The following is a 13,838-nucleotide window of genomic DNA, read 5'->3' as shown; positions in this document are numbered from 1 at the left end:
ATTACACTGCAAAATGTATGCGTTGTACATGCTGCTAGAGAATGATGAGTAGGAAATACACCTATTTAAGCAAGTATTGAAGAGAACACCATTTCTTACAACATTTTGGTTCCAGCTGCTGCTACCCTGCTGGCTAGCACCAAGCAGCACGAGGAGAGCAGCTTCTTTGCTGGGGTTCTGTAGGAGCCCTTCTCCAATGTAACTTCCTGGAAATTGTCACAAGGAATGGCTTTGAAGCGTACATTAGAATAATACCCAGACAATAATGGCAAAAACATGGTTCAGAAATGAAAAGGAGAGCATTATGAAGCCTAAGTGGCGTTTTCTTGCCCATTACTGCAATCATCACCGCTGCAGAGTCATTTAAATATTTTAGGAAACAGAAGGGGCCTTCTTGGTCGGCAGCGCGAGGCCGGCGTTAATGGGTTTCGGTTTGCTCTGCCTCCCCTCCGAGTGACTGCGTGGCGCTGGTGCTGTTTAGCAACACGATCAGGTCAGCGACGGCAGCTCGCTGCGCTTCTCCTGCTGCTTTTTGCACACTCCCATTGCAGGGAGCCAGAACCGCTCTGCCCCGGGCTGCCTCCGCAGCCGGCTGCGTGTTGGGGCTGCAGCGGAGCCGCCAGCCCCCGGGAGCCACCCGCACCCATGGGTGCGGGCACGGTGAGGGGCACCTGGGCTTGCTCCTGCCTGGGGAAACCGGGATGCTCCTCACGGCCACGGATCCAAGCTGCTTGGCACCACTGGGCAGCGCCAGCCTTTCCCATCACAACTCCAACATTTGAAGCTATGTGTGACTCCACGCACGAGGCGTGGGCTGTGATTTTTGCCCTGCTTGGTAGATGGATGCCTTGCAGCACGGGGCCTGACGTTTACTTATACATTTACAACTCGACAGAGTTCTGCAAGCATCAGTGAGGGCGTGCAGCTGCTGTACCTGGATGGCTTCACGGCCACGGGGCTGCTCCTGTGCGGAGAGCCTGGCACGAAGCCCCCAGCCACATGCAGTGACAAGGAGAGATGCACACCTCCTCGTCCTGCATCTGGGCCAGGAGAAAATAGGATGCTGGGCTCGGTCAGCTCCTGGGCAGCGGAGGGATGGGGATTTGGGGACACGGGGGGCACAGGAGGCCCATGCCATGCCCCAGATGCTGCTCATGCCCCGTGCCGTGCCCAGCCGAGCAGAACTCTCCCCTGCGGTTCAGCTCCGGTGAAAAGTGCCGGTGTAAATCACCGTTCCCAACAAAAAGCCGTTCCCAGACGGTTCGTAACGAGGCGCACGGCGAAATCCTGCCGGCTGTATACTTTACCTTGCTTTAATCAGATCATTAACTTTCACAAAGCTGTAGGAAGGAGGAGTGGCGGCACTTGAAAAGAGCTCAAAACAAGCGGAGCTCGAAACTTCAGACTTGTCATTGACTTCGCCTTTCATTGAGCCAATTATTTCTGACATATTTGAGGAAAGTCAGGAGGGAGAGGAGTGCGGATCTGCATACATCTGCCTGCCTGCAGCCGAGGTACCGAGCCGGGGGGGGGGGGGGGGGCCGTGCCCGGCGGCACTGGGAGCCCCCCGCTGCCCCCTCGGCTCCCCCTCACACCACGTCTCGGGCTGGGGGGGGGGCTGCAGGCCCTACTGGGGCACTGCCTGCCCCGGGACCCCCCCGAACCCCCCCAGGACCCCCTTGGGACCCCCACACCCCCAGTGCAGCGCTTTGCGTCCCCTCAGGGGCTGCCCCACCCCGGCCGTGCCCGCAGCCCCCCCGGCCCCGCTCCCTCGGTCGGCGCTGCCCCCCCCCTCCCCTCCCGCCCCCCCCCGTCCTCCCCCATCCCCTCCTCTCCCCGGCCGCCGGTTCCAGGTCCGGATTTTCGCAGGCGCCGCCGCCGCAGCCCCCCCCCCCCCTTTCCCAGCTCCCAGCTCCCCCCCCCCCAGCTCCGCCGCAGCCCCATGGCCCCGAGCTGCCCGCACGGCGCCGCGGGGCCCAGCCGGGGGGGCCCGGCGGCCGCGTAAGGCAGCGAGCGGCGACGGGGCGGCCGCACCGGGAGCTCCCCGCGGCCGCCATGGGCTCGGCGGGGGCGGGCGGGCGCTGAGGGGGCCCCGCGCGGCCGCAGCGGGGGCCGGGGCGGGCGGGCGGGCGGGGGGGGGGGGGGGGGACGCGCTGCGGCTCGGCTCGGCCCGGCCCCGGCGGACGGGGAGGGTGTGTGTGTGGTGTGGGGGGGGGGGGGTGGAGGGGTTGCTGGGGGGGGGTTTTCCGCCCGCCCGCCGCGGGCTGAGGGCGAGCGGGGCCGGCGGCTGAGCCCCGGGTGCTGCAGGGCGGGGAGCGGGGCCGCGGCGCCCCCCCCCCCCCCCCCCCCCCCCCCTCCAAGCGGTCGCAGCTCGCACGCAGCCGCTCGCACACGGGAGGCGCTCGGCGGAGCCGCCACCGCCGCCGCCACCAACCCGTCCCCGTCCCCGTCCCCGTCCCCTTCCCCCCCCCCCCCCATCCCGCCCCCGGGGGCGGCTGCTGCTGCCCCCGGCGGAGCCTCCATCTGCAGCCCGGCGGCGGGAGCGGGAACATGGCGGACCTGGAGGCGGTGCTGGCCGATGTCAGCTACCTGATGGCGATGGAGAAGAGCAAGAGCACCCCGGCGGCCAGGGCCAGCAAGAAGATCACCCTGCCCGAGCCCAGGTACCGCCCGCACGCACCCCGCACACGGGGCTGGAGGGGCCCCGGTCGCGGATTTTTCCCCCCCCCCTTATCCCCAAGGACCCCCCCCCCCCCCCCCCCCGGTGCCGGTCCCTCCGGGGCTCCCGGTGCCGCTCGCAGCCCGTGAGGAGCCCCCCGAGGCCGGTCCCGGCCGCACCGTGCCCGGGGCCGGCAGCGCAGCCCCCGCCTTGGGGTCAGGGTCAGGGGCCGCACAGGGACCCGCTGTGCAGGGGGTTATTTCTGGGTTCGCCTCCCTGTCCGGCCGCTTAGGGATGTATTTCGGTACGTGGATGTGAGGGTGTGCGGAATCCTGCTTCCCACCCCAAAAAAAAGCCCAAATTTTGGGGTTTATTCGCTCCCCGCGCCTCGTCCGGCGGCTGGGCCGAGGGAAACGGGAGGCGAAGCGAGCGGCTGTGGCCGCTGTGCTCTGCAGAGCTATCATTCCTGATGCTCCGTCAGGGCTGACAGCAGCGGCTCTTAGCAAGCAGCTCACGGAGCAGAGGTGGCGGCGGGCACAGGGCTCGGCTCGTGGCCGGCACCGTCCCCGGGGCTCCACCGGTGTCCCTGGGGTGTGGGGGTCTGGGGGTGAAACCAGCCCCAGCCTCCCTTCTGCGCGGCAGCCCCTGGTCTCCACGCGTTACAAAATCACCTGAGCCTCGCCTGGTTGTTCCCGAGGCTGAAGGGAGGCTTTCTGTGTGTGTATTTGTGTGTGCACGGCCATGGATGCATTGAAAATCAATATTTGGTCAGCAAGCACCGCGCTACAACAGCAAAATCCTACAAGAAAATTCGCTGCAGGGTGTGTGGGCAGCTCGCAAGCCTGGCGGTGGCCTAGCTGCCTGCCGCGGGCGAGGGATTGCTGAAGCCCTCTGCCCACTTGTTCGCTCCTTTTCCTGCCTCGCTGTTTGAATTCCCGGCGGTGCTGGGGGGGGGCAGCGGAGGGGCAGGGGCGGCCGGCGGCGTGCAGGGTCCGTGGTGCTTGCCAAGAGGCTCCGAAACCTCGGCTGAGGAAGTTGGGTTTGCAAAGCCCGGTTAGAGGCGGCTTCCTGGGCAGGTGGAGGTGCCTGTTTTTCCCCTGGCGTGTGTAAATATTGATGAAGATAATCGATATCTGTGTAACGTAACCTCGGTAGTTAACCCTGGGTGCAGCTCGCAGCTCTCCGAGTGCCGGTGCTTTGCTTGGTGCTGGTGGTGCTGGGGGTGCTGCCTGTCACAGCAGGTACCCGGCTGCCTGGGCACAGCCTCGTGGCACAGCACGAGGCCTGGGGAACCTGCACCCTGCTGCTCTCCTTCCATGGGGTCTGCATTTGGGAGAGGCCAGGCGGTTTCCCCGCACCCCATGAGGTGCCTCGGTGGTGTTGAGCTCCACGGGGAGGGCAGCGGCAGCCGGGTGCACCGGGAAGTTTTGTGGAGTGGGAGAAAGGCGAGGGCTTGTGGGGCTGAAACGTTCATATGGCAGCGCCCGGAGCCGCGTGTGGGAGATCCAGTTTGCAAATGATGGGAAATATTGGAAGAAAAGGATTGCTCGCAGCCCCCCTGGGCTGGTGTGTGTCGTGAGGGGTGCGGGAGCCTGGAGCCGGGGGGGAGGCTCGGAGCTGTGTGTGGAGCTGGGGTGGGGGCTGCGCCGGGCCCTCCGGCTGCTGAGCGGGAGGAAGCAGCAGCAGAAATGAGAACAGAGCCTTACCTAAGCCTGGGACCACAAACGGCTCGAGGTTGCTTGAAATGACTGAACTTCTCAGCCTCTAACTGCAAGCAGGGATTTCCTCATACAGTAGGAAATTGTGACCGTTATTCTGGTGTCAGATGTCTTCGGGCTGCTTTCTGCTTGTTTTTTTTTTCTTTTTTTTTTTTTTTCCTTCAATCTCTCATTAAAAAAGACGTGGTGCGTTGGGTATACTTAAATGTTGTGTATTGCTGGCAAACGGATCCTCTTAAAATTATATAAATCAGCTGCTGAAGTGCAGGTTGATATAGTAACAGCAGCGAAGCACCACCACGCACACAAGGTCTCCTCTCGCACGGGTTTGAAGTCAGACGCTTCCTCCAAGGAGATTTTTCATTTCTCCCTGCCCGTGGGAGAGCCGCTCATAGCACTGGGGCTGGGGGCTGTGGTGGGACACGGGGGGGCCCTGCCAGATAAAGGTCTGGGCCCCAGGGCAGCGCTCACATCGCAGGAATGCGAGGGGTGGTTTCTCCTGGCAGGCAGTGCCCTGGCGTTGTCTCCTCCAGCAGCCGTGCACAGGTTTTTACAGCCCGTTGTTTTGCTGGAGCCCGGTGCACCTGCTGGCACCGTTTTGTCTCGCCGAGATGCTGGATGAAGTAAGGGAGTTCCCTGGGGTGATTTTTGGGGTCCTTCCCTTCTGAAGGAAGGAACTGCAGTGCAGGCGGAATAAATCGCGAGGCTGCAGGCCAAGGCTTAGCAGCAAATCAACTCCGAGGGTGAAGAGTTTATTGGCCGAGGGGCTGGTTGGTGGTGAGTTGACACGAGGCATCCTCAGCTGTTTGCGCACCGAAACTGTTAAACGTGGTGGCTTGGGAAGAAGGAGGGCAAAAACGCTAATGAGACCAGCGTGCCTAGGAAGAGGCTTAGTGGTGGTGTTTTTTTCTGTTTCTTTTTTTGTTGTTTTGTTTTTAAGCACCAAAACAAGCCCTTTTCCATCCTCTGTCATCTGCTTTTCCTTCCTTTCTGTGTTTCCTCCTTTCCTTCTTAAGAGCCCTGCCAGGAGCTGGAGGAGCTGCGGTGTCTTTTCATTGCACATTCCTGTGACATCCTTTTGGATTTGCATGGATGGACAGAAGGACTCTCAAAGGCAGAGTGACCTGCAGCAACAGGACCTAAAATGAGAAAGAGGACATAGATGCTGAAACGCAAGCAAATATCAAACTTTAATCTTTCTCTGCAGAGTTGCTGTCAAACATTTTAGGTTCGGGAGGAAAGGAGCCCATGAACTGCGCTCTTATTTTTTAGGTTCTTCAGCAGCCTCCTGAACTCTTTCCCTTTTCAGTGTACGTTTTCGATTTCCCTTATTTTGGTCAAAGGGTGTGGAAGAAGACTTTAGTAGCTCTTCTTATTTGCCAACGGCTTCTTTGTTCTGAAAAAAGGATTTGCATATGGGGAGGTAGAGAAAAATAGTCCAGGAAATTAGATAGTTAACGTTAAAAGCTTCCTCGCTATAAACGTCACTTGAGCTTCGGGTGCTTTCGGTGTACAAATACCAAGGGCATGGTAACAAAACAGACCATGCATCTCTCCAGGCTTCTCTCCCACTTGTCTCGCTGTGTTGTAGATGTTTCTCATCTCGTCTCTCCTCTCCTAACCTGCTGCTTCGGTAATTACCGCTCCTTCCCGTGAATTCTTATTTTTCTCACGGATCTCTTATTTGGTCTCCTACCTTCCTCTGAATCCTGCCCCTCTGGGAAAAGGAGAAAAAAAAAACACGTTGCAGATGCTTCCTTCTCTGAAGTCACGCTTCTAGCTGTGATATTTTTCCTCATTACCGTCCCATCTTCGGTTTATCTCTAGAGGTATTTTCCGCACCAAAGAATGGGACCCCTGTGCTCTTTGCTTTCTTACCTAGTGTTATTCCAACTACCTTGTTGTGGAGGTTTATTGAATGCACAGGGGTTGTTTTTCCTTTTCCAATTCCACCCTGAGCTGTTTGTGATTTGCTTTCTTCCTGTTGCAGTGCTGAGCGTTACCAAAACCCAAGCGGTGCCTTCCCACTAGGAGTGTGTCGTCGTCGCTCGGCCCTGTACTGCTGCTGCTCTCCCAGTGTTGTTCTCCTGGTGTTGCCATCGTCTTTCTCTGGATTTCAGTTGCTTCCTTGATGTGTCCTTCAGCGTATTCTTGGGCCTCCTCAAACTTCTGCAGCATCTCCAAGTTAGAGGCTGGAGCTCCTCTCTGTCTCCCCGCTGTCAGTCTCGGTTACTTTGACGTTATTTTCCCCGGCTGTGTCTGACGCCTTCTTGTTATGCTTATTCATTTGGAGTGCTGTCTCTGGGAAAATTTTCCTGACAATTGTTCATGTAATTTTCGCATTTGTTGCTACTACGCTCGTCTCATCCCTTTGTTTGCATCTTTTTAGGTGCTGCTTTGTGGTGCTTCAAGCACCAGCTGCGTGCGTTGGGTGCTGGGGCTCTGCAGGTAGCGCCTGGATCACCCGGTGTCTCCAGCTCCCCACCGGGGGGTCCGAGGGCTGCAGCGGCCGGGTGCTGCCCCCTCCCCTTGCTCCTGCTGCGGTCCATGCTGCCCATTTGTGTCGGGCCTGCCAAACTTCTCCCCCGCATCCCTCACGAAAACACTCGTGTGCTGTGAAGCTGATGAAACCCAACTGTGATTAATCTGGTGTGCTGGTGTCGCACCGGTGTTGTTTCCGTCTGCCTTTCTCCATCCGTTTGCGTTCTCTCAGCCAGGAGGATGGCAGGCACGGGACCTCCTTGTTGTGCCGTGCCACGCGGGGGGCTGACAGCCTGCCCTGGGTGCTGCTGATGCCAGACAAACCCTGCCTGGCACGCGGGTTGTGCAGAGCCGCGGCGCTGCCAGGAAGTGCCGGGTGTCCCCCTGGCCGTGTGAGCGCAGCCTCCAGAAGTGCTGCTTTCCTGTTCTCACAGGGCCCAGGCTTTGCAAAGGCTCCTGCGTTTGGTCTGTGCACAGAAACGCTGCTGCTGAACCTGGTGGTGAATTTGGGATGACTTTGTGCCACGGTGACTGGGGCTGCGCGAGGCGGTGGTGCTGCGCCGAGGCTCGCTCCATCTGCTCGTAGCGGTGATGGCTGTGATTCATTTCACCAGCGCTTCTGAAGCTTGGTTCTCTAAAATTTCAAAACAGCTCAGGCTCTTGCTTGATGCCTGCATTTTTTATTTATTTATTTTTTTTATTGTTCAGCAAGGTTGTTGCTTGGTATCGTTACACCGTTTCCAATACTTCCTAAACATGTAATTGAAAAATTTGAAGCTGAAGTAAGAAACTAAGAGGGCATGCAGGACACGTAAACTGCTCAGAGTAGCCTCATTGAGGTGTAATTTGTGAACCTGTAGAGGAACAGGGATTTGAACTAAATGGTTTTATATTCCAGCTGTAAAGCAGTTTAATGTTTAGCAGCTGCGCTGTACCCCACCGTTAGAACTGAACGTTTGAGCAAGGCACAAAGGAAGTAAAACTGGCTCAGAGCTGATACCTGAATACGAGGTGTGTGGCAGGGGAGTGTTTGGGGAGTGAGGATGGGTGCCGGAGGTGGTCCCAGCGTGAGCGTGGACCCGGGAGGAGCGCTGTGGGCTTGTACGTACCAAGGTCGGAGCATCCCATGCTTGGTTGGAGCACGGTATTTCTGTGTCTGATCTCAGTAGGACAGCAGAGCATCTGCTCGGCTTTTAGGTGCTAAAAATACCTGTTGCTTTTGAGGTACTGGTGTGTGCCTGTCCTGCCCCAGCCCCCAGGTGCCCGCGCGGTCCAGCAGGATTTCAGAGAGCAGTGCGTGCACGGCGCTTGCCCCTTAGGCTTGTGTTGTATCCTGGATTATCCCACTGTTCTTTATCTCCTTATTTTCTTAAAGCATTGACTTACTATTGCTGGTTACGATGGAGAGAGCCATTTTGCATTTATTCTAGTGCAATTCACGGTAATGGATGTATTTGAAAGGCTGGTTTACATAGCCAGAAATGATGAAATAGGCTGGAGCTTATCTTCTGTCCTGGAATCTGTGTTCTGCTTGGGCGAAAAGGCGTGCTGGAATATTCATAGGTGACTGTTTGAGGAGGGGGAAATCTGGGGCTGTGCTGAGGTGGAATTATGAGAAAGGCTGACTGTGTGTTTGTTGTGGAATACGCAGTCCTGCGCAGGGTGAGGGCAGCTAAAAACTGTTTTGCTCAGAAATTCGACCTCCGAACTTTGTTGTCAGAAGAAGCTCAGTGGGGAAGGCAGTGAAAAGACGGCATTTTCGGATCTGTGCTCGCACAGAGCCTGTGCAGCAGGTACAGGAGCTGCAGGTGGGTTTCACGAGGCTCAGGCAGACAGGGGGGCCCCGGTGGGCTCAGCACAGGGACCTGCCCGGAGCTGTTCTGGCTTCGTCCCCTGCAGGGCTGCTGCAATTAAAGACCCTCCCTCAGGTATCGGTGCTTTAAGTAAGAAACAAAGTAAACGAGGGCAATGTGGGAGGAGATCAGAGCCTCCTGCTCCCTGAAACCCGAGGGATGAGCGGAGGGCTGGCTGTGGGTCCTGCTGCCCCGTAGGTGCTGTGCCGGGCCCTTTCCCTGGGGTGCTCCCAGCGAAATGCTGGGACGTTGGCATCAGGACGTGAACGTGTACGGCCCTAACGTAGCTTCTGTTCTGGTGAAGTCATGTGGAATGGGCTGGATTAAGCTTCTTATCAATAATAATGTTTTCTGGGTGATTAATAAAATTAGAAAAAAGCCTATCAGAACCTGTCAGGTGCATTAACCGAATCACATAATTTAGCTGGATTAAATTGACGTAACAGCAGCAGCCTCCAGCCTTCCAAAACACAGCTGCTTTCCACGTGAAGAGCTTCACCCCATGCCCACTCGTTTCTCTGAGGAAATTGTTCCAGAACCAAATAAACCCCGATACAAACACACCTTGCAGAAAGACATAAATTCTGAGAGCGTTAGGAGAAGCTGCTTCCATGCAGAGCCCCCGTGTCTGTTCCTGCGTGCAGGAATTTGCCCTCCCAGCGTGTTGTGTCCTGTTGGAAAGGATGGGAAGGGGCCGGGTACCTGGCCACGGGGCTCAGTGGTGCTGTGCGGGGTGAGTGCTGCTGGTTCCCCTCCAGGAGCTGCTACCTCAGCCTGCGGCTCTCTCCTGCTCTCCTGCTGCCGTGCCCCCCTGCTCAGCGCTCTGGCTTTGCTGGTTTTGGTTCCCAGCCCTCGGTGGATTATCAGGCTGTCCGAGTTCATGCTGGGGAGGTGACTTTCCTTTCTGAGCCTTCTTATGCTTGCTGTTTTCTTAAATCCCAGCTTGGCTTCCCCACATCTTCTCCTTCAGACTCTGGTTGTGTTCTTACCGAACTGCTCCTGCACCTCTCCGTCCCCATGCTGTCACCCCAGCTTTTTCCAGTCTCCTTTCTTAGTTCCAATGATCACTTTTAACGTGGCTCCTTCCCTTGCATCTCCCTTACTTTTGCAGCCTAAGAATAACTGTGAGCTTCAGACACATGACGAAGTGCAAGAACTCGGTGAAGACAATTTAACACCTTTTTGTTCTGTTTTGCTGTGCTGCTTGGGATGCAGGGCTGTGGAGCGGTGCCTGCTGGTTTAAAGGGGATTGTTTCCTCTGGGGGAGAAGAAATGCAGGAGCGTTTCTGTTAGTTTTACCTGGTTTTAAAAAGTTCTTGAAAGATCTGGTTCTCGCACCAGAAATATCTTGACCTCTTCACCTTTGATGAGTCTCACAGTGCTGAATTTTTCAAATGCACTTATTAAAGAAAAAAAACACTTGTCCATAATGACCTCGTGCCCTTCTGTCATTGCTTCACGTTGTCTGTGCTGACTCTGGCATGATCATAGTTCAAGGCCTTCGGGTTGGCATCTTTGGGTCAATTCTGGCAGCTTCAGGATGAATTTGGGTGCACAGATAAACATTTAAGTCACTAAAATCACGTCCTGAGATGATAAATAAATAAATCCATCAGGTGCAGCGTGTTTCAGCCAGCGAGAGCTGTAGTTCAGGTAGGTCAGTCAATCTTTATGCTTGAATGCTACTTATAAAGAAAATTTAAAACATTTTACAGGCATGGAAAAGTTTAAAAAAAAAAAAAAATTGGCACGTGAATAATTTTGTATTTGTTTTTGAAAAAAGCCAAACATTGTGATTGACAAATGGCTTAATTGCTGTCGGAGCGGGATGTGATTCCATTCCAGTCTCTCTCTCTCGCAGTCTCTCAGTAGCAGCGTTCTGGTGGAAGGGCAAGTCCTTGACATTACAATTCAGTGTAATTATTCCTGAAAAATGCATGTGCTTAGAAGCTTTTATATTAGTTTCAGATTTCAGCAGTGATAATGCAGATGATCCTCAAGGAACACGAGTGTGTAATTTGAAATCAGAGCTACGCAGCTCTCGCTCTTGGCTCCCTGGTTGTAAACTTTCTCCATTAATACCATTTGCATAAGTGAGGCTGCCTCGGCTCTTGGATGAGATGCACGCACTGGGGGGGGGGGTGGTGGCAAAATGTTCTGTGCTCTAATCCCTTCCCCTGCAAACAGACTCCTTGGGTAGGAAGTGTTGTTAATCACCCCTGACAATTGTAAGAGCCGTGGTGCGCAGTGATTCAGGAGCTGCTTAGCGTGGACCTCGCCGGGATGGGAAATGGGGGGGGAGCGGCTGCCAGGGGGGCAGCAACAGGCAGAGCCCAGCCCTAGCCCCGTGCCACGTCTGGGGCAGTGGGTGCGTGGGGAGAGGCTTCCCTTTTGCTCCTTGCTGCTCTGTTCGTCAGCGGAGGAGATGAAGAATGGGACGAGCATGTGCGCTAATTAATTTAGTACCAATGATCACTTTGATTTCTCTGTTAGAATAATTAAGTCAATTGGATGTTGCGTTGCTGCCAGGGTTATTGTAGCAGTGGATGCTAGGAAGGGAAGGAATGAAAGGAACATATATTTTCTGTGTTATTTCATTGTTGTCCAAAAACGTCTTCGTGGTCCTCTAATGATTTGTTACACTTGGGGCTTCCAGACTTTCTTCTCGCCTGCAGTGAGGTCTGAGCAAGCCTGGCTCTAGGGTGGGCTCATTGTGGGGAGCTGGAAGGGGAGCAGGACGGTGCTAAGGGAGCGTGCAGCAGGTTGGTGACAGCAGTGGGAGCTCAGCTGCTGAGTACTGAGTGCTTTTCCTGCAGCATTTAGTAGTGTTTGGGCACTTCTTGGTGTGCCAGGAGCTCGGTGTGCCGGGGCACCTGGCAGAGGGATGGTACCTGCCCTGAGGAGTGCACGCTCTGCACTGGCAAAGAGAGGAGCAAAGGAAACACGGCTTCGTTTGACGGGCTGGGGAAGTGAGGCAGATGATGTTTACGACTTGCCCGAGATGATACAGGAAATGTTGGCAGAGTTCAGCACTGAGCTGTGCTCTCCACAGGGCAGTCCCTGTAGAGCTGCCATTTCATCTTGTTTTGGTTTCTTGTTCTCCTTTTTCTGTTTCACCTTATAAGTGAATGTATTAGGGGGTATAACTGCATTCTTAACGTCGGTTTGATTCTTTAATGCTTGCAGTAAGGCAGAATTTTTTTAATTATTTTTCAAGCTCTGGTGTGGGCATCTCTGCACTGGATAACATCCCACCGATCTGAACTCTTATTGATTTGCAAGAAAAAATAATGTGCTTTTATGATAAATAATTAAAAGCTCCTGTAAGACACAGTAGTAAGAAGGTCAACAGTAAGTAGCTTCTTGATCTAGTTCCAACAGGAGGAGTGTGCCTGTGTGTACATACCACCGCATCCTTCTTCACCCTTTCCATTTCCGAGGCGCGAGATGCTTTCAGAAGAACTCCTGCATAATTTAGTGCGACAAACCTGCGGGGACAGACTCCATGCAGCTTTGAAATTAATAGCAGAACTTTTAGGAAATATCAAAGTGAATGCTGTTTATTTTACACTGCTCTGGAGCTTCCAGTTTCTGCCTACGCCCGCACCCGTGGCGGTCGTGCCCCCGGCTGGCTGGCCCTGCTGCGGGGCTCTGCTCATTGCCCTTGGGGCTGGGCAAATGCTGGCTTTACTGTGTTAAAAAACACATCATTCTTTTTTTTGTTCTGTTGAGTTTTCCAGGTGTGTTTCCCAGTGGGCATTCTGTGCCGTGCCGCTGCCCTGGTGCCGCGCTTTGTGCGCACCCGTTCAGCTCACCACCCCGCCAGCCTATAGGCAGCGAGAGCTCTTTAATTATAGAAGATATTTGAATGGCAGAGATTGCCTTTCGGTGGATGTCTTTGATCAAGCTGTGACAGGCCGGGATGCTGGCCGTGGTGCCAGGGCTCCTGGGTGCCTCCTGGGGCTCCTAGCACCGGGTTCCTCGGCTCGCGCCTTGCTGGGGAGGCCGGGGAGCAGCTGGGTTAGGCTGACCTGTTCTGCTCACTGAGCTTGCAGCTTGGTCACCCGCATGTGGCCATCGTACCGCCTGCCTCTGGGCAGCCTCTGCTCCCTGGGGCGCTGTGCAGAACCGAGCGGGCTGTCTGCGTGCCTCTCTGTGAGCGCAGCTTTCTGCCGTGAGCACGCGGTCCTGCTGCGGAACGCCCGCCAGCACACATGGGACCATTTCCATTGCCAGCAATCAAGATGAAAAATGGATTTATAATAATTAAAAAAACCCTCCCCAGATGTCCTCCCCACCCCGTGCTATCTCATACTAGGCCCTGGTGTGGCTCGTCGGGCTGCGTGCCGTGGGGCAGGGCGGGTTGTGCCCCAGGCGCACAGTTTGGCACAGAAGCTGCGGTGCTGGGTCCTGGTGCTGGGGCTGAGGGGTCCAGGGTGGCATTTCTCACTGCATTTCAAGCCCATCTTTCAATTTCCCCTTGTACTTGTCCTGTTATTCCAGCTTTCTCGTGGCATGTGGGCAGCAAACTGAGCAGTCCTGATTTTTTTTTTATTGCGTTGTTTTCTTCCTCTCGGAAAAAAATGAATATATATATAATATATGGACCAAAGGGTTTTCTCCAGTAGAGTCGGATATGCTTTTGTTTTTCGGAGTCTCCCTGGATTTCATTTTTAGCCAGCTTTTGTTTCTGCTTAGTTTGAGTATTGGGATGAGCTGAAGAAGGTCGACTTGTGGCATGAGTGCTCTGCTTGCGCTGAAAGCACATTTGGATCTGGAAAGCCATTTAGAAATGGCTGCTTTTCTGTGAAATGCGGCTTTTAATCCCAGCTTGTTTACCCGTAGGGCAACTAAGGGGTCAATACGCAATGCAGAGAAGGAACCTTCACCTTCCTTCCTGTCTGTGGAGTGGGCTCGGCTCTATTTTAAAACTTTCCATCCCTCCGAAGGATGTACGGGCTCTGCTTCATTTCTCTTGACCTCGTTAAGATTTTTACTTTGAATTTCTGCAAGAGAATTAGAAGGTCATTGTTTTGGATCATCGTAATCAATTCCATGTAATTTATTCATATTTATGCATATGGAGAGGGAGGAATGCTTCTGAGGGGGTGAGCGTCTGGTGTTTGG

The 13,838-nt window shown here is 55.0% G+C and overlaps 1 protein-coding gene across 1 annotated transcript in view; it reads left to right on the top strand.

Moving 5' to 3' along the window:
* Positions 1 to 2,526: 2,526 nt before the first annotated feature.
* The window catches only part of GRK3 (G protein-coupled receptor kinase 3), a 65,720-nt gene continuing 54,408 nt past the window's right edge, over positions 2,527 to 13,838 (top strand). Inside the window, exon 1 of the mRNA XM_068654451.1 lies at positions 2,527 to 2,663. Coding sequence (XP_068510552.1) covers positions 2,551 to 2,663 — 113 coding nt within the window. The 5' untranslated portion in view covers positions 2,527 to 2,550. The remainder of the gene's footprint in view (positions 2,664 to 13,838) is intronic.

Source organism: Anas acuta, chromosome 17, assembly GCF_963932015.1.
Source record: "Anas acuta chromosome 17, bAnaAcu1.1, whole genome shotgun sequence".
NCBI lineage: Eukaryota > Metazoa > Chordata > Aves > Anseriformes > Anatidae > Anas > Anas acuta.
Note: the sequence above shows the minus strand (reverse complement) of the source record. Positions and strands in the feature narration are given on the sequence as shown.